At 41.0% G+C, this 20,940-nt stretch overlaps 1 protein-coding gene across 1 annotated transcript in view; it reads left to right on the forward strand.

Annotated features, from left to right (window-relative positions):
• Nucleotides 1–10,811, forward strand: part of LOC146857287 (uromodulin-like) — a 102,279-nt gene extending 91,468 nt beyond the window's left edge. The window contains exon 4 of the mRNA XM_085647031.1: nt 8,747–10,811. Within this exon, the coding sequence (XP_085503157.1) occupies nt 8,747–8,755 (9 nt within the window). The 3' untranslated portion in view covers nt 8,756–10,811. The remainder of the gene's footprint in view (nt 1–8,746) is intronic.
• The last annotated feature ends 10,129 nt before the right edge of the window (nt 10,812–20,940 follow it).

The following is a 20,940-nucleotide window of genomic DNA, read 5'->3' on the forward strand; positions in this document are numbered from 1 at the left end:
GCTCGACCAGAATTACCCCTTGTCCTTACCACCCGTTTACGGGGAGGACAACCCAGTCACGGAGTCCCGGCGGAGTCGCCAACTGATGTACCAAAAAATAAACTAAAGGACTATACTTACCAATAGTCCCAATACCATTACCAAATAATCAGTCAGTTGGCAGTGAAGAAGATTCAATCGTTTATTAAACAAAATACTCTATAGAGGAGCCTCTCCGAACCTCACCCATCAGGTGCGCCGAGAGGACTGTTGGCTCGTATTCAAACATGAGGTTATATAATTTTCGGTTCAACACATACAATCACTGTTAAAGGAAAAATACCAGTTGGCCCTCGAGCTCCAGGAAAAGGCCATATATGGCACACATCAGACCAGTACAAATGCTTGACTATCTATTACTGATGAGGTCAGGAGGGGTGACTCCCTTTCGTCTTGGTGCCTGGGAGTGTAGACACGGCACCTCCAGGAATGCGCTTATCATCCCCAAAGCCAGATGCGACCTTGAGTCCTAGAACAGTTGAGTAACAGCCTACCTTCAGCTGCTACCAGTAACTCAGAAGAACTGGGGCCTGACAACTGCACGTGATCAACACGTGATCACGGCCCGTGCTCGAGCATATGATCAGAAAATGGTGTCTGTATGGTTCTCGGCCTACTCTTTTAGCAATAGATATACAGGGAGAAAATAAACGAGTTTCCTCCAAGCAAAAGCACATATATCATACAGGGAATGTATGTATATATGCATCATGCTAACATAATATAGGTCCGATACTCCATATATACCTGTTTTATCCCTCACTCAGTTGATTCAAGTCCTTTGTGGGCTTCTTGAGGATGGTGTTGATTTCTGCAAGATTCCATTCATTCAGGAAAGTGGGGAACATGATGGAGGTGTTAATGATGTTGGTCAGGCTGGTGCTAATTGATGATGTTACCGGGTTCTATATGTGGTGGAGGCAAGGGTCCATTTGGGACCATGAGTTTATGGTCCACATAACTGTGCTGTGATGCTTCTGCTGAGGCTTGTCCATTAGGTCAGGTGGCCATCATGGTTGGTGGTGAGTAGGTTAGCGATGATTTCTCTGGGGTTGGGTTGGTGTGTGAAGTTGCTGTACAGGTATGCAATAATGCTGTGGAAGAGGTTTGATAGGTTGTCGCAGAGTTGTTTATAGGCAGAAATGTTGTTTACGGTGGCTAAAGGTGAGGTGAAATCCTCGACGATCAAGAAGATTACCTTGCAGCTGTTGGAGCTTCTTTTGATTTGACCCACAAGTTCTTTTTTCTTGGTGTCTTTTCTTTTCTGGTGATCGCGTTAATCAAAGATCTGTCCAAAATTTGTAATCAAGTACATTGCCAAGAGGCTTATCCAACATGGCATGACCTGCCGAAGCTCCGGTCAGTGAAGACTGGCACCAGCATGTATCTGCCACCATCCTGAGTGCTGAGGTCCGTCATTGCCTGTGAAACACTGAAGGTGGGGATGGAGGGCTGAGGAAGGGGAAAACATGTATCCTGAGCTCACACATCCAGCACAGAATGCATTCGATACTGCCCTGACCGGGGCACAGGGGCTCCTGGATGTACTATACTCCTACAAGAACCGAAATGGCCTCTCCATCAACCTCGAGAAAACAAGGATAACGATTATGGGCAGGACGAAAAATAAACACCCTGGTGGCATCTGGATGGTCTTGTTGTTAACACTACTGTGGAATACAAGTACTTGGGCGTGATCATGGATAACCGCGGAACCTTTCAATCTCATAAGGAGGCTATGAATTCGAAAGCAGCCACCCTGCTATATGCATTCCTCAAGCTCTCCAAAAAGCTCTGCAGACCCTCTCTTGACTCCCTAATGAAGGTAATGATGCTAAGTTATTGCCCACTGTAGCTTATTGATCTGAGGCCATGTATGGAAGCGGATCCCACCTGCTGGATACATTAGTAGCGAGCACTTATAAAAGGGGTTTTCTCCTTCCAAAACATGCCTCCCCAGCACAAAGTCCGTTAGAATTCAGCCTGTACTGTCAAGTCCTGGAAAGACAAACTGCCTTTTTGAAAATATTCTTTCCGGTACTACCGCAGGAACTGACACATTGGAAACACAATGCTGGCTAGATATACCTTAATTGACAGTCATCCGCTGCCCCGAGCTATCAGGATCAGTCTTTTCAGAACCTTCAGGGCGCGGCACTGTGGGCACCCCCGCCATCTTTGCTCATTTCAAAAAGATAATTATCAAAGTACTGCACCAGCTTTTATGGCTAGCCGATAAACAAAAACTTGCTTCATGCTCGTCGCATGCCTGGTCGGTTTTTAGCAATTTCACCAAATTGGGACCCCAACCGGTCACAAATGTTCACATGTCAGTCCATGTTAAACAAAGACTTATCCGATACAGGCTAGGAGCGCTGCCGACTTTGGACTAAATGCCTGCAAAACAAAGGGAAAGTGTTGCTACTCTATGCAGGTTCTGTCAAGCGCACAGCAAAACAATTGTGCACATTGTTTGTATCTGCCCTGCTTTGTTAAACGAAAGGCAGGTACTTTTAAAACCTCATTCCCAGGCCATGGGCTTCCCTCCTGCAGATCCAGTGGAGTCACCTGTCTCTCTGCAGAACATTGAATCCTGGCAGGAAGATTTGTGAAATGTATGCAGACGTTTGAGAAGGCATTGAACAACAGTGTCCATCCTGATTAATACATTAACCAGGTATTTACTGAGCCAACACCTCTTTCATTAGGCCTGCGCATGGTTAGGCATACCTAAAATGGACGGGGACTAGTTTTATATGTGGGATCATGAACTTTAAAAGCAAGAGTTGTGTTAAATAAATGTATTATGAAATGTACCTGTGATGTGCACTGCTCTAGTCAAGATAGCACTTTTTACTTCATGCAATTTGGTGTGTTAAAAATCCAACTAGCCTTATTGATAAACAAAAAAAGCAAGAGTTGCATCAAATGGAAGTAGTTTGAAATATGGCTGGGATTCTGAAGTCAAAGATTCTGGTAGCTCTTTACTTACTTTATGCTTTGGGGATCAATTATACCTTCTGAGTGAGGTATGGTTCGGACACACATGTTGTATTTGGACTGAGTTCCTATTTACACTTAAAAAGTAAAAGTGATATGAAATGGCAGTAACTCAAAACGTTCCTCTGACCTGAGGTGCAGCAAATTCAACAGCACTTTAATCACTTCATACTCTTTGGGGGACCATTTATCCTTCAAGTCATTTCTGGTGACTTAGTGGACTAATGTGTCTACTGTAGGGGCCAGTGTTTGACCATTTGGTCACAGGTTCAAATCCTTGTGCCACTCAGCCTTCCGTCCTTCTGAGATTGATAAAATGAGTGCAGTGCATAACAATAAACATATGTTGTTCAGTGCCAAGGTACCCTTCTGGGTGAACGTGCACTTTACGAATAAACGTTATGTTTAACGAGGCATAGGCCCCAAGACATATGTTTTAACAGGACTGAGATCAGCTTTTATTCTTAAGCACATGTAGAGTATGTATATAATGAATTATGAAGACACAGTAGAATGTTTTGTTGAGTTTGTGACTGCTAGTTTTCACGTCTAGTTCTTAAGGGACATGTTATGTTATGGTATTATAATTTATTACGCACATGAATCATCCTGGGAGTGGTATCTTAGCGCTAATGCCAGGAACCAAGCAGAAACCGACGCAGTTAGAATAGGTTGGTATTAAGATGATCCTTGCAAATTCACATTTGAAAAAGCAGCTTATTCCAATAAAAAGAGGCTAGGAATGAATATGACCTACCCCTTGACCGGGACTTTCTGACCCTAGAAACCATGAGCAAAGATTTGTCGCAAGATCTTAAACGTCTTGTTAGATCTGGGGGTCTCTAGTTGGCAGAGGTAGGTACCACTGTCCAAATAGGGACCCTTGCTTCTAGTCAGGGTAAGGGGGATACACCCTTTAGATAACCCCTGCTCACCCCCTTGGTAGCTTGGCACGAGCAGACAGGCTTATCAAAGGCAATGTGTAAAGTATTTTTACCAACACTCACAGTAACACAGTCAAAATACTACAAATGGACTCCACACCAGTTTAGAAAAATAAAAGCATTTAATCTAAACTAAACAAGACCAAAACGACAAAAATCCAACATACACAGATCAAGAATATGATTTTTAAAGAGTTCTAGGGTTTGCGTCAAAATAATCCACAGTTGCGTCACGTTTAGCCCAAAGTACCTGTAGATGCAACAAAAGTTCCAAATGGAAGCTGCAGCGTTGAAAAACAAGCGATGCGTCACTCCTGAGACCCTGGGGAGGCGATGCGACAGCCCCGCTGCACGCAGCGGACGTGTTGTAACGAATCCGGTCTGTATGGGGAGGGAGGCGATACCTTGTATGTATTCCGGTACGCAGGTTCGGTAGGAAGCGTCTCGCGCAGGCACGATGTGGCGATCTTCAGGACGGCGACGATCTCAGGTGCGGCGGCGATGTGCGGCGCAGCGTCGATCTTCTCCTCTCGCGGCCCCTCGATGCAATGGCTCTACGACGATGTTCACTGCGACGTGATGCGGTCTGCAAGCAAGCGGTGCGACGATCTCACCCAGCGATGACAGGCTCTGTGATGATACTCGCAGTGACAGGAATCTTCCTGTACCAGGGCGATGCACTCCGCAAGCGAACAATGCGTCGGCTCTTGCAGCGGCAACAGGCGCTGCGACGATCTTCGCGGCAATGGGAATTTTCTCGCACTGTCGACGATGAGCTCCACAAGCGAGCGATGCATGAAAATTGAAAATCTTCTTCTTTTCTTCTTGTCCAGCTCCCCAAACAGCAGGCACAACATCCAGAGGCCCCACAATTGGATCAAGCACTCTAGGAAGGGCAGAACTCACTCAGCAGAGTTCAGGGGGGGAGCTGGGGGTGAAGTCCTTTTGTTCCTGGGACTCCTTAACAGGAGGCCAGCTCTCCTCAGGCCCTTGGAGATCTCTTCAAGCAAGGGGACACAGCAACAGCAAAGTCCTTCCCCTCACCTTGGCAGCAAAGCAACTGCAGGTCAGCCCACAAACACACAGCAGGACAGTCCTTCCTCTTCAGTCTTCCAGCTTTCTCCTTGGCAGAGGTTCCTTCTTGATTCCAGGATGATCTAAAGTTCTGGGGTCTGGGTCACAGTATTTATATCCCAAAATCCTTTGTCCTCTGAGGGCAGAGGGGCCTTTGCCCAGTCCAAATCAGTTCTGGAGCACTCTGTTTACATGACTCCTTCTTTCCTTTCACAGTGCAGGGCAGAAACATCAGACGCCCCACAGGAGGTGGAGCCAGCATTGTGGAGGGAAAGCACAGCCTTAGAGCACTTTGTTGACATGATTCCTTCTCTCCTTTCACAGTGCAGGGCAGTGACATCAGACGCACCACAGGGGGTGGAGCCAGCACTGTGGGGGACAGGCACTGTCCTATTCAGGTCCCAGGTGCAACTCCTCCCTCCTATCTAGATGCTGATCTCTCTATTTTGCCCTGTGCTGACTCACCCTGTCTCCGGGAATTTCCCAGCCCCCTGGAATTCCCCAGCCCCTGTCACTCAAACTCCAGACAAGGAATACACAACCTAGCAGAGGCAGGTTTGGATAGTTAGGCAAGAAAATACCTACTTCCTAAAAGTGGTATTTTCAAACACAGAATGTTAAAACCAACTTCACTAAAAGATGTATTTTATCATTCTGAGTTCAGGCATACTAAACTCGAATTTCTACCATGCTTCTTGGGTCAGTTAGGATTATAGGATGTAATAATCAAACTGCCCATTCTGGCCTATGGGTAACGGGTAGCCTTGCAATAACGAAAATGGCTATAATTCACTATTTGGACATGCCACACACACCAAGGCATGTCCTACCTTATACTTACAATGCACCCTGCCCTTGGGCCTACCATAGGGGTGACTAATATGCAGAATAGGGAAGGTTTAGGGACTGGCAAGTGAGTGCACTTGCCCAGTCAGCATGGCAGTTAGCAACTGCACACAGGCACTGTGGTGGCAGGCCTGACACACCATTTTAGGGCTACTCATGTGGGTGGCACAATCAGTGCTGCAGGCCCACTAGTAGCATTTGAATCACCAGCCCTGGCACACTCAGTGCACTTTACTAGGGACCTACTGATTAACAAAATCTGCTAATCATGGATAACCAATCATAGTAACAATTTATACAGAGTGTATATGCACTTTAACACTGATCAGCAGTGGTAAAGTGCCCAGAGTCCGATAGCCAACAACCACGGGTCAGGAAAAACAAAAGGAGGAAGAAGCAAAAAGTTTGGGGATAACCCTGCAAAATGGGCCATTTCCAACACGTCTTGAGAGGGAGTAGCGAATACACTTTGAATATAGATAGGTAGGCCCTTTGCCAAATAGAGCTTTGTGAGATAAGCGGTAGATCTTAAAACTAATTATTTTTTTCACCGGTAGCCAGTGCAATGTATGCGGGAGAGCAGAGGATGCTGCTCTCGAATGGAGATTGCAGATGGTACGGGTGGCGGTGTTCTGTACTACCTGAAGTATAGTGATTCATTTTCTGAGGCAAAGAGTGTATTACCATAGTCCAGACGGCTGATGACTAATGCCTGGAGTAAATTGTTTCATGCACCTGCTTTTCCTATTCTTTCAGAAAAACATACAAACTTTGGTGCTAAGGTAGTTTTAATGTTTTTTATTATGTGAAACCAGTGAATTCTTGTAATGGTTTTATTAATCACACAAGTAAAGAATTAATTCATTCTGCACATCAGGGCCATTGCTGCTTTTTATCTCAAATCTCAGAGAATTTTCAATGTGATTGTTGCCTTGAGTTGCAGCCAAATTGTAATGCACAACATTAACACAACCAATTTTACAGTGTCTTCGCAATGAAGTAGGATGCACTCTTGAGGCTCTAATTGAGGCATCTGGGTGTACACCTAGCCAGTGCCCTGCAATCATTTTACCTCTTTCTGGAGAGATCTTCCCTCAGCATGATCTTACAATCCAGCACCATTAATTGCCTTTAAAACACATTTTGCTTTGTAGAAGTTAAGCACAGGGTGTTTAATGCGGGGGTTACTGGTGAATGAAATGATTGGACCCGGAACCTGTGAATGACATTTATTTTTTTGTTCAAATATTTTTATTGTTATTTAAAAGAGATAACACATTGATAATATATTGCAATTCAACATAGCATTAGATAATACATTGTTAGTTATAAAACACAGGGAGTACAGATCAAAAACAGATTTCATAGCAGCAATTAATGAGCTGGGGTAGAAAAAAGATAAACATATCTCATTAGAACGAGGGAAACCCACGATATAAATAGAGATGACAAATGTGATATGTTATGATATTGTACAGATAGTATTATAAAACCCAAGTATGCGGAGTAAATAGAAATACCATCATAAAAACATATGTAGTTCATACACCAGTCGAATTGCTGGTAAAAAAGAACGGAGAATGAAAAGGAAAACGTAAAGAAAAAAGAAAAGACGGAAAAAGTAAAGGAGAGAAGAGAAAGAAGAAAGAAAGAGGTGGGAACATCTGCTTTGATTGTAAAAATAATCTAAAGAGTAGAGTCAAAAGGATATTGAGCTATTAATCCCTGAGAGGACAAATTTATATAAGTATCCAGTGAACGCCATACATTACTAGAAATAGCAGGGGAATAATGCTTCTCTTCAACAAACGTGTGAGCACTACGAAGATAAGATACCCATGCCCACCAAGTATGATAGGATAGAATATGAAAAGAATTCCATTCTGTTAAGATAACTTTAACAGCAATGGATATAAGTAAGTCCAGTAGCTGCATATCGTATGGTCAAGGGGTAAAGGAACCTGTGAATGACATAGATGTTTTTTGGGTCAGGTGCATTGACCATTTCTTGCACTGACTCTGAAACGATGTAGCAGCCTCAACTACTTCCCTCTGCCTTGAAAAGTACCCATCATCAAGTTTAGAATGACATCCCACAATATAACAGTGTTCAATAATAGACCTGGCCAGGATCTAAGGATGAAGTATCTCCCCTTTACTAACTACAGCAGCCACACTTTTTCTCTTTGACTTAGCATGATGAACTATCCATATAGTGACATCTGTGGACACTTCACTGATCCATCTAAGGGTGCTAGGTGACAGGATGCGATCAATATGAGGAGTATGTCAAATGTGAGAGGGATGAGTGTTATACAGAAGGTGATTCTAATAAGAGGCTAGTTATCGCAAGTTATTGTATGTGATGGCAGTGTCAGGTTCACATAGGATGGTGAATATAGGGAATTGGATTAGCTGTGATTCCTGGATGTGAAGAGGGTTCCACATATTGGTAATTCTGAATGTGAATGGGGGTTACGTTGCATTGGGTGTGAATGTTTACCAAATGAAATCGGCGGCTCAGTTTCAGATTATCCTGGAATGAAGGTGGAATCCTGTGTGCTAGATGTGAGTAGGTTTTAAATGTAAAGAGAATTTTGGATGCTGTGGTGTTCCCCTTGAGATAGTAGCTTGTATAAGAGAAGGTGCTGAATATGAGGAAATACTGTATGTAAGTGTTTCCAAAGCAGATGGAGTGGCTAATATAAGTGGAGAGCTTGATCTGAAGAAAAATTGAAAGGGTTGATGTAATAGGGGATTTGGATTTTCTGGATAGAGAAGAGTTAATATATCCAGTTGTGAAAAGAATGCTTAATTACTTTTTCCTTTTTATTTCCTTGCAGTGTTCGTAATATTAGAGTTGAAAACTTTCTAATTGAAAACTTCTTGAGAAATAAAATGGCAATATTTGATGATAACGTCAGATTGTACTGCAAAACTAAACGTCGTCTGGAAACTACACACTTCATGAAGAAATCCATTATGCATTCTCTGGAGATGCTACAAAATATGGAACAGTATGCCACTAGACATGAGACTGGGTCTGGACTTCTCTGTCCTAAAAATGGGTTGAAGTCTCATCTGCTTGTGAAACAACTACTCATCTACAGAGTGTGAAAATCTCCCATGTGAAAATGATTGGTATTACTGAATTCTAACCAGCACTTAAGCAATGGGAAAAGTAACAATCAATTGAATGAATTGAGATACTGCAAAAAACAAAACTGACTAGTTTCAAATGTGGTTAATTGAATGCATGAAATGGTTCATTTAAACTTTCACTTGAAAATTATTTACAGATCCTTATCCTTAGATCATACTGTCGTGAAACTCTAGCCAATAGACATTTAGCTACTTTTTCAGCCACCTCTTAAAGGATGAACACAAAAACTCTAATTGCTGAAAAGTTTGTGAATAAGTGCAAACATGCTAATTATTCTTATTCCTACCAAAGTCCTACATAAAAGCCATATTCATTAACATACATTAGAATAATTAGAGTGTTTTCAATTATTTTCACAATTCATGATATGTTATGTAGTTGATTTCACAATATTACAGTTTATCTCATTATTTACTCTTCTTCACATCATTAATTATGGCCTGATCCCATTTGATCCACATCCAAGGCATCTGGAACTATTTACTATGTTCAACACTATGAGCCCAAAGGTAATTTACACTGTTGAGTAATTCAGACTTTTGAGTTTACTGATTTTCTGCTGTTCACAATTTCCTAGTGCTAATTTATTCAAAAACGGTATCTTACATGTCTCCTACAAAATGAAGGATCCAGGGTATATATACATTTTAGTAATTTACTCTTTTGAATAAGTTTGCTACTCTTTGACCATTCTGATAATCTGAGTGGAAGTTTACCTTTTAGAGCAAATTTATACTTTATTTTGTGAATAGCCAAACAATAGAAAACGTATTCAAAAGTATAAACCATTAAATAATGTAAGTTACCTTTGTAAATCATGCCCTAAATCTATGAAAAAATAAAATGATGGATAGCATGCTTAAAAATTAATCTCAGTCCCTTGTTATTATTATGGGCCATTGTCCATATTCCAGTCACTTTTAGTTTTTGCTCACTGTGACTCTCCAGAAAGGGAACAACCTTGTGCAAATTAGCCTCGGCCTATTTCAATGAAATAGTCCAGCCCAAAGTTTCAGACGAAGTCCGCTCTGAATGGGAACAAAAGCAACTTCAGACTGGTTTGTACATTTTTGGTCCTCTTCAGTGAGCTGCAACTTACGTAATGTGGCACAGTAGCACACAACATGTGCTAGGGGATGTTCATTGCACTTAGTGTTTTCCTGGGAAACCCAAAAAAGAATTATTGAAATCCCTTTATCTTAATCATTCATAATTGCCCGGACAAATACCAGTCCATTGTTTTTATTATCAATATACCACTCCGGACAGGGGCCAACATTATCCAAATCAGCCTTTATTCGGAGCCAATAGGAACAGAGAGTGTCAACTGCCAGGGCACATCTTATTTGAAGGAGTCTTGGGGTCCTTGCTTTCCCATCTAGAGGAGACTTGACCGGGCAGTTTGAGTGGTACTGTTTCTTTTAGAGAAGGACAAAATATGATTTGCATATATCTGATTGCACTCTGGAGCAAGATAGCTGGCAAACAAAGAGGATGGACTTGTTTGTAGCCTGATTGCCATTGACAGAGACTTTGGCAAGCATTGCACAGATGTGTGCATGTGTTTCACTCGAACACCCCTAAGCATGATAGGTTTGCCCAGATGTGGCTGCCATGCTCACTCTGCCACAGTACTCGAGGTAAGTCTCTCTGATGAGGCCAAACAAAGCCAACAACAGTCTGGGTTTCGTGTGTTTTCATCTAGAGGGCGAAAGCACGTTCTAAACAAGAGTGTGTCACTCGAATTGCACTCCAATAGAGAAATTAATCATGCGAAGGTAAATTCGATCATTTTAGATTTATTCATGTGAATAGTTCAAGTAAATCCTTTGAAAAGACATTTCTTCACGAGATTTCAAACATCACAAACGAATGTATTACAATTCATAACTCGATGTAGCCCAATGCATTTCGGGCCAGTGTGGCCCTTCATCAGGGGCGGCACTATAATTGGAGGATACAAGGAAGCAGCTTTAATCAATACATTCATATATGGTACAAAATGAAAAAACGTTAAGAGTACACTTCAAATGATTTAAGGAAATGTCTTAGTGGGTTGAATAAAAACATAAACCAATGTGAAAATCAATGCTGTTAAATAAAAATAAAAATAGGTCCTGTTAGATGAATGTCTAGCGATAAAAGTAAAAGACAGGCAATGTGAAAGTGACTCGTGTACCGTGGGTAACTAACGGTAAAACGTGGATATATGCGATTTAAATCAAATAAAGGGAAACTGGAAAGTGGCAACCACAGTTTAGTTGCGTGGATAACAGTAGGGTCCGGGTCTCAGGGAATTGGACCCATAAAGATGTAAAATGAGTATATATGGGAAACTGAAGGTCATGTCTGTATAGTTGTTACAGAATCAAAGAATATTACAAAAAACAACTAAGGTCGTAACGTTCATTGAGTCCTTTGGGGTGAATCGAATCTAATTTGTTAATCCAGAAAACTTCACGTTGTAATAGAAATTGCGTGTTATTACGTCCTTTCATAAGTGGAACTTGTTCAAGAATCAGGAATCGCAATTGACAAATGTTGTGTTGTAGAAGATCAAAGTGATTAGCAATGGGAGATTTTGTCTGATGAGTACGTATGTTACTTTTATGCTCATTGGGTCTAATGCATATTTTTCTCTCTGTCTTCCCAACGTAGATCAGTCCACAGGGACATTTAAGCAAGTAAATCACATTTTGAGTGTTGCATGTAGCTGTTACCATTAGTTTAATCGGATAACCTTTGTGGGGATGTGAAATACTATTGCCTTTGATAATTGAGTTGCAGTTTCCACAATTCAAACAGGGGATAGTGCCTTTGAAGTCCGTGGTAATTTGGTTTTTAGGGGTAGACAAGAGTTGTTTCAAATTACGAGATCTTTGATAAGCAAATCTGGGCTGTAAATCAAAAATGTGTTGAAAATCTTGTTCGTTACTAAGTATCGGCCAATATCTTAGAACGATTTTTTTGATTTGATAACTTCTGGTTGAAAATTTTGAAATAAACACAGATCTAGCTTCCTGCTTGGTTGAGGATTTCGGCTTAAGTAAATCCTGTCGAGTGGATGTATCTGCTTTGGTGATGGCATTTTTCAAAATGGTGGATGGATAATTGCGTTTTCTGAATTTTTCAATGCAGTCGGTCTTGCTGGATTCATACAGGTCATCCAAACTGGCAATCCTTTTTAATCTTAGCAATTGTGAGTAGGGTAGATGTTTTTTTAGAGAAGGTTGGTGAAAGCTGTCGTAATGTAACAAATTGTTTCGATCAGTCAATTTTGTATAGACTTGTGTCGTTAGATGGTCTCCTATGTTGGTAACAAGAGTATCCAAAAACGTTACTGAATCATGGCTGATGGTGTGAGTAAATTCAATTCTATGATCAACTAAGTTAAGTATTTCAATGAGTTGTTCTAGTAAATCAACTGGACCTTTCCAAATGATAAAAATATCATCTATGTATCTTTTGTATAGGATCGGGTTGTTTATCCACTCCTGTTTGCTTAGAATGTGATCCAATTCAAAACGGTACATGAATAGATTGGCATACGTGGGCGCGGCACAATTGCCCATAGATGTACCCGAACATTGGATGTAATATGTTCCAGACCATTCAAAGTAACTATGGTAAAGTGTAAAATGAATAAGTTCCGTGAGAAAGATTTTTAGGTTGTTAGGTTTGTCTGTCAAGAGTAAAAAAGATTCGATTGCCTCAAGTCCTTTGTCGTGAGGGATGGATGTATACAATGACTTCACATCAATGGTAGATAATGTAGTATCTGGGGTGATTTGGTTTTGTATGGATTCAATGATGTTGAGAAAATTGGTAGTATCCTTAATGTAGGTTGACATGGATTGTACTAACGGTTGTAAGTGTTTGTCCAAGTATCTTCCCACGGGTTCATGAATTGAGTTTATTGTAGAAACAATGGGTCTGAATGGAGGTTTGGTGGCATGTTTATGGATTTTAGGTAACATTTATATGTATGGAGTAGCCGGATCTTCTTGAATGAGATATTTCTTGTCGTCGTCTTTTATGGTTCCATTGTCATAAGCAGTATTGATAATGGTCTTGAGAATGTTGGTGAATTCCTTGGTTGGATCAGATGTTATGGGCATGTAAATTTCCTGATTTTGAACATGCTCATTTACATTTTCAAGGTAGAAGGTAGAGTCCATTATTACCAGGGCGCCCCCTTTATCTGCTTCTCTGAAGGTGATTTCAGGTTTGTTCGCTAGTTGTTTTAGAGTATCATATTCTTTGCGTGTGAGGTTAGCGAAAGTGTTTTTGGTATGATAAGTGATATTTTTGAGGTCTTTTTTAACAATTGTTTCAAAAGCGTCAAGTGCTTTATGGCTCAAAGGAGCCATGAATGTACTCTTGTTTCTTAGACCAAGCAAAGTATTCTCACGTGGAATATCCAACGTTTTTGTAATGTTATGAAAGAAGTGCTTTAATCTTAAAGATCTCATAAATTTAAAGAGACTCACTTCTGTTTCAAGGTGGTTGGAATGGTAAGTCGGTACAAATGAAGTGCCTTTTTGTAAGGTTTGTATTTGAAATTGTGTAAGATTGTAGCTGGAAATGTTTATTACGAGGTTTTCTGACTGCGTGTACTTTTTGCAATTGTTTTTGACGTTGATTTTCCTCCTGGATCTCCTGGTGGTTTTGGACCTGATCCTAAAAAATGCTGTCTGTTATCGCTGGTTGATGGTTCTTCGCAGGTTGATTGTAATATATCTGTTGATTATGGAGTTTCCGTGACTGTTTTGGTAAGTGTACTGGTGGGAGGTCTTATATTAGTAGAAGAATCTTCAGAGGATGTAGCATCTGAATCAAAGGTACGGCCTGTCTGTTTACGTTGTTGTCTTCTGCTGGCATATACATCGGCCCAGGTGTACACTTCTCCCAGTTTGTAGTCCACTGTGTCACGTTTAAACTTTCTGGTTTTTCTTTCATTAATCTCATTTGTGTATGTATCAAGTTGTTTGTTGATGTCTGCGAGTGTCATATTCCAATCTGTATCTGATAGGTTTGTTGAAATATCTTGCCATAAATCATCAATTTCCTTGGTCAGTTCTTCCAGCAGTTTTGATAGCTCTTCAACAATTAAAAGGATTAGATCGAGTGAACATTTGTTGAGGATGGCTTCCCAACGTAATGTGAAACGTGGGTTATTCTTGCATAGGGTCGATTTTAGTGCAAACAACTAGCGAACAAACCTGAAATCACCGTCAGAGAAGCAGATAAAGGGGGCGCCCTGGTAATAATGGACTCTACCTTCTACCTTGAAAATGTAAATGAGTATGTTCAAAACCCGGAAATTTACATGCCCATAACATCTGATCCAACCAAGGAATTCACCAACATTCTCAAGACCATTATCAATACTGCTTATGACAATGGAACCATAAAAGACGACGACAAGAAATATCTCATTCAAGAAGATCCGGCTACTCCATACATATACATGTTACCTAAAATCCATAAACATGCCACCAAACCTCCATTCAGACCCATCGTTTCTACAATAAACTCAATTCATGAACCCGTGGGAAGATACTTGGACAAACACTTACAACCGTTAGTACAATCCATGTCAACCTACATTAAGGATACTACCAATTTTCTCAACATCATTGAATCCATACAAAACCAAATCACCCCAGATACTACATTATCTACCATTGATGTGAAGTCATTGTATACATCCATCCCTCACGACAAAGGACTTGAGGCAATCGAATCTTTTTTACTCTTGACAGACAAACCTAACAACCTAAAAATCTTTCTCATGGAACTTATTCATTTTACACTTTACCATAGTTACTTTGAATGGTCTGGAACATATTACATCCAATGTTCGGGTACATCTATAGGCAATTTTGCCGCGCCCACGTATGCCAATCTATTCATGTACCGTTTTGAATTGGATCACATTCTAAGCAAACAGGAGTGGATAAACAACCTGATCCTATACAAAAGATACATAGATGATATTTTTATCATTTGGAAAGGTCCAGTTGATTTACTAGAACAACTCATTGAAACACATAACTTAGTTGATCATAGAATTGAATTTACTCACACCATCAGCCATGATTCAGTAACTTTTTTGGATACTCTTGTTACCAACATAGGAGACCATCTAACGACACAAGTCTATACAAAATTGACTGATCGAAACAATTTGTTACATTACAACAGCTTTCACCAACCTTCTCTAAAAAAACATCTACCCTACTCACAATTGCTAAGATTAAAAAGGATTGCCAGTTCGGATGACCTGTATGAATCCAGCAAGACCGACTGCATTGAAAAATTCAGAAAACGCAATCATCCATCCACCATTTTGAAAAATGCCATCACCAAAGCAGATACCTCCACTCGACAGGATTTACTTAAGCCGAAATCCTCAACCAAGCAGGAAGCTAGATCTGTGTTTATTTCAAAATTTTCAACCAGAAGTTATCAAATCAAAAAAATCGTTCTAAGATATTGGCCTATACTTAGTAACGAACAAGATTTTCAACACATTTTTGATTTACAGCCCAGATTTGCTTATCAAAGATCTCGTAATTTGAAACAACTCTTGTCTACCCCTAAAAACCAAATTACCACGGACTTCAAAGGCACTATCCCTTGTTTGAATTGTGGAAACTGCAACTCAATTATCAAAGGCAATAGTATTTCACATCCCCACAAAGGTTATCCCATTAAACTAATGGTAACAGCTACATGCAACACTCAAAATGTGATTTACTTGCTTAAATGTCCCTGTGGACTGATCTACGTTGGGAAGACAGAGAGAAAAATACGCATTAGACTCAATGAGCATAAAAGTAACATACGTACTCATCAGACAAAATCACCCATTGCTAATCACTTTGATCTTCTACAACACAACATTTGTCAATTGCGATTCCTGATTCTTGAACAAGTTCCACTTATGAAAGGACGTAACAACACGCAATTTCTATTACAACGTGAAGTTTTCTGGATTAACAAATTAGATTTGATTCACCCCAAAGGACTCAATGAACGTTACGACCTTAGTTGTTTTTTGTAATATTCTTTGATTCTGTAACAACTATACAGACATGACCTTCAGTTTCCCATATATACTCATTTTACATCTTTATGGGTCCAATTCCCTGGGACCCGGGACCCTACTGTTATCCACGCAACTAAACTGTGGTTGCCACTTTCCAGTTTCCCTTTATTTGATTTAAATCGCATATATCCACGTTTTACCGTTAGTTACCCACCGTACACGAGTCACTTTCACATTGCCTGTCTTTTACTTTTATCGCTAGACATTCATCTAACAGGACCTATTTTTATTTTTATTTAACAGCATTGATTTTCACATTGGTTTATGTTTTTATTCTACCCACTAAGACATTTCCTTAAATCATTTGAAGTGTACTCTTAACGTTTTTTCATTTTGTACCATATATGAATGTATTGATTAAAGCTGCTTCCTTGTATCCTCTAATTATAGTACCGCCCCTGATGAAGGGCCACACTGGCCCGAAATGCATTGGGCTACATCGAGTTATGAATTGTAATACACTCGTTTGTGATGTTTGAAATCTCGTGAAGAAATTTCTTTTCAAAGGATTTACTTGAACTATTCACATGAATAAATCTAAAATGATCGAATTTACCTTCGCATGATTAATTTCTCTATTGGAGTGCAATTCGAGTGACACGGTCTTGTTTAGAACGTGCTTTCGCTGGATTTCATCCCTACTCAGGGGGATCTACTCGTCTGCACCCATACACTGCTCTACCTGGATTACCTTGCTTGAACCACAGAGTGCGCTCCCTCTCTTTCTCTAATTTTTCATCTAGAGGGGACATTGCCAGGCAGATGGGCTGGGCTACTCTGATTAGACCATGTCAAAGTCTGATTTGCATATTGCTGGTCCCTCTCTGAGGTGGCCTACTGGGCAATAAAAAGATTGACGGGAATGCAACCAAAGAGCAGTTGCAAGCATTCAACCCATCAGATATATTCTACATATTGGTGATGTATTTATTCATGTTTTCACGTATTCCATGTTTTACCACAATGTCGATGTTCAGAAATAATATTGGTCAGTAACAATTTATAATTCATATTAGATAAGTCTGTAGATACCTTTAGAATATGGATGTTGATAGAGTTGTGGCTAATTTAATAATTTGTTTTCAATCCTGTAAAAACAGCAGTAGAAAGCAGTGAAACATTCTAGTTGAAGATTTGTGAAAAATAAGACAGTGTGACATGATAAGACGATCTAGAGAGCTGTAAATACATTTCAGGTGAAAGTTTGTATTGCCGTTTGAGGGCTTCAATTACCTATATGGAAAGTAAGCAGTTAAAACGTTAATTTTTTGTGTGTACATTAGGGGTGTATGGTGCTTCAGAGAGTGCACCAGTTATAGTCTTACAAAACACTGGGGAATGCGTGTGTGCTGGGTATGTGCTTCAGGCTCTCTGAGGGTATTGTGATTTACGGTGAACATCTTCAATCTACTTCTACCATTTTCTCGTCCTACTACTTCTCAAAATGTTAATAGAGATTGTCACTGTTCACGTGGTGGGGTTTACTCAACCTGACACTACTGTGCCAAGCACTCCGTCTTCAAGTTCAAGTCTGAGCAATATGAAAAACCAAAATTAAACTAATACTTTGGGTGAATCTGCTATGAACACTGTATCTGTTTCTATGGGAGCACATGACCATGAAGATATATCACGTCTTATAAATACTGTCAAACATTGTCTGTGCTGTTGTATACTGTGTTGTGTTTAAAGCTATAAACATTGTGACTGTTATAGTGCCCTTACATGCCAATATTCACCCCCATAGAAGTACAGGAAGGTTGAAGAGGTCAACACTTCAAAGTCATTGTAGGGCTTCTTTGTATTATGCAAATGTTGTTGCCAGCCGAGGGTGTTGGGGCAAGTCATCTATAGCGACATAAAACTGGTGTGTGAAACATACGCCGAATGCAAACACAATTATGTATGAGTTTACACCCCATTCATTCATGCCTTTGAGAGTTTCGCGCTCCAGCTGCTTCTTTCAATGACTGGTCACACTTTACCGAGGATTCCTACATATATTCTTGACAAAGGTCATCCCAGCAATGGAGCCAGTTACTTTATGAGGCCAAGGACAGCTGGTGGCTTTGGGGAGGAAACTTTCTTTGAAGCCTAGTGTCTTAGCATGGAGGGCCAAGAGTGGAGATGGGGACAGAGAAGAGCTCACTTAGTGAGTCAGGGGCCACCATTGTGATTTGTTCAGAGATAATGTAGTTGTCACATAGCACATTCTCAAGAAAATAATGCGTCATACTGCTAAACAAATCTGCCAGAGGGGAGCTTACGGATGTAGCAATATCCTTCAATAACATTTCTTGTTTATTTGCATGTTGGTTATAGGTTGCTCATTAATGCTAAAAGGCCAATACAATTATTATTTGTTTTTAAAAAAAAGAAGAATTGCCTCAGCACCAATCAGTGACTGATTTAACCTCTAAAATGCTCTGCTTGACCTACCACAAAGTAGGGTTGTTCCTCGAACCTGATGAGGAAATAAATATTCCCTGCCTCATGACGCAACAAAGTATTCCTCTCGACCACGGAGCCCTGGCCAGCTTCAGCTTCCAGGTTCCCACTACCGAAGATTTTTAGCATCTAGAAATGTATAGAGGCCCAAAGTTAGAAACTTCCAGCTGAACCAACCTTCCGACGTTACCTACTGTCGATTCAACCACTTGTGGAAATATGGATTTTCATGATCAGTTATGTCCCCTATCTTGGACCCCAACGGTTCTATATGCATGTTACAAGTACATGTATGTTCCCTCCCGTTCCAGTTCTGAAGACGCAAACACATGTGCGTCCACCGTCAACATGTCCTCTGTCAGATCCGCCATGAATGGGCTGGATATTCGATTCCTAAGTATGAAAGGCCACCGACTTTCTATGGCTCAGTTACTCCATTTTGCAGTTCAGGCGAGTAGGCCCCGATTCTGCCATCAAGCTTTTCCTTGCTCTCTGCCTCTGACAGCTTCAGCTTGAGCTCGCATCTGTATCCATGAACTTTGTCCTACTCCCTGTGCGGCTAACGGTGCCTGCCTCGGCCGGTTTTGCCTGCCTGCCAAGAAACCGTATTTCACCTTCGAGTTATCTGCTTCGCTCCTCAGCCGATGCATTCTTGTCTAGTAGTTTAGGTAAACATTTCCTTCAGCTACCGAGCAAAGGGCCCGGCCTCTCTGTCCTCATGCAAGTAATTCATAGCCCTGTTACCATGGAAGGTTTCTGCCCCTTGCATCTCATATAGACACTTAGACGCTTGTGCACGCACACACAGTCAGTATAGAATAGATTCTGTCCGAGAGTCCTTCCTTTGTGGATAACATAGTTCCTTAAACATAGGATGTTAGATATGATTTGGGATTAGGTTGACTTGACCCCCCAGACTTCTTGTCTCCACATGTAGAGCTAAATGTCAAGTCCCCTTCACCCCCTAGCTGCACGTCAATCACACGTCATGCTGCTGCGCGCGCATCTATGCCAAGTATTATCTTATAGATCCACCTATATGTGACATCATAACCAATTATGTTTCTTTTTACTCCTCATTACGCCCATTTTCGGTTACGCATGTGAATTGTCATCTTTCTTATCAATTGTTACGCCTTCTGCATTTGTTTCATTGTAATGTACATTCTATAAAAATGATTGTCTGTCAATAAAATATTGTACTTCACTTCCTGAACCCTCATGGTGACGGAACATGGAGGCCACAACTCGAGTTGTCCATTTGGAATAAAGCCCATTCAGAAACCTCTTATACCACGGATTCTGCCTCTTATTTTTCTGAGCTATTTTATTTAGATTCCGTATCAAATTCAGTCCCGGTAATTAAATTATTTACCACATGATTGGCGCCCGAACAGGGACACTTTCTCATCTCACGCGCCGGTGGTGCGTTGCAGGCCCGGTCTCCTGCCACAGCTGGACGGACCATAACGCGTACCAGCAGGATTTCCTGTAGCTCCCTCCGGTCAAGCGGGGGCGACTGAGGCTGCGATCAACCCAGACGAGGCGGTGAGAAGTGCGAAGTATCCCGACCAGAGCCTAGCTGAGAGAGCAAGATCCGAGGTATACAGAGGCCCACCAGATCTCGAAGTCCCGACGTCCAGAGGGTCCGATGTCCGCAGTTTTCCGAAGTTGTCGAGTCGAGTCCAGTTCAGCTCCGTTTCGAGGCCTTCCGTTCCGAGCTACCCGGTGAGTACCATTGCTGGGGAGGCGTTCTGACGTGCACATAGGTTGTGCCGGTCAAGACGGATTTGGGTACACAAATCCGGTCTGCACTGTTTCAGCAGTGTATATGTACTGTTTAGCAGTATATCAAGTATTCCGAAGTATCTAGTTATTGTCAAGAATTATGCTTGGTGATTAGTTGTGCAGACGATCATCATTGTTGGTCATTTTAAAGGTTAAAATGTTTAATGTTTAATGTTTAATGTGTAACAACGTCCTGCATATTGTGGTATGAATGGTTGTTCATTATTGTGCTTTTTGTACTAAGTGTGTTCAAGTTTAAGTATCAGATCAGTTGTCAATATGCCGCTCTTTTCGAAACTAAGACAGATCACTACTAGAAAAGGGGTACTCGAAGAAGCCGTTCCTATTCCTCCTATGGACACTCCAGGGCACTTCATGTATCACAAACATGGCTTAGACGCCATATTATTTCTTGATTTATGGGTGGACTACACCAAAGAATTACCGGAAAGTCAGAGATGGCCCGTAGCTGGGACCTGGGATGCAGAATGCATTATGAAAGTAGAAGAAGAGTTGTGGAAGAG

This window comes from Triturus cristatus, chromosome 3_2 (assembly GCF_964204655.1).
Source record: "Triturus cristatus chromosome 3_2, aTriCri1.1, whole genome shotgun sequence".
Classification (NCBI taxonomy): domain Eukaryota; kingdom Metazoa; phylum Chordata; class Amphibia; order Caudata; family Salamandridae; genus Triturus; species Triturus cristatus.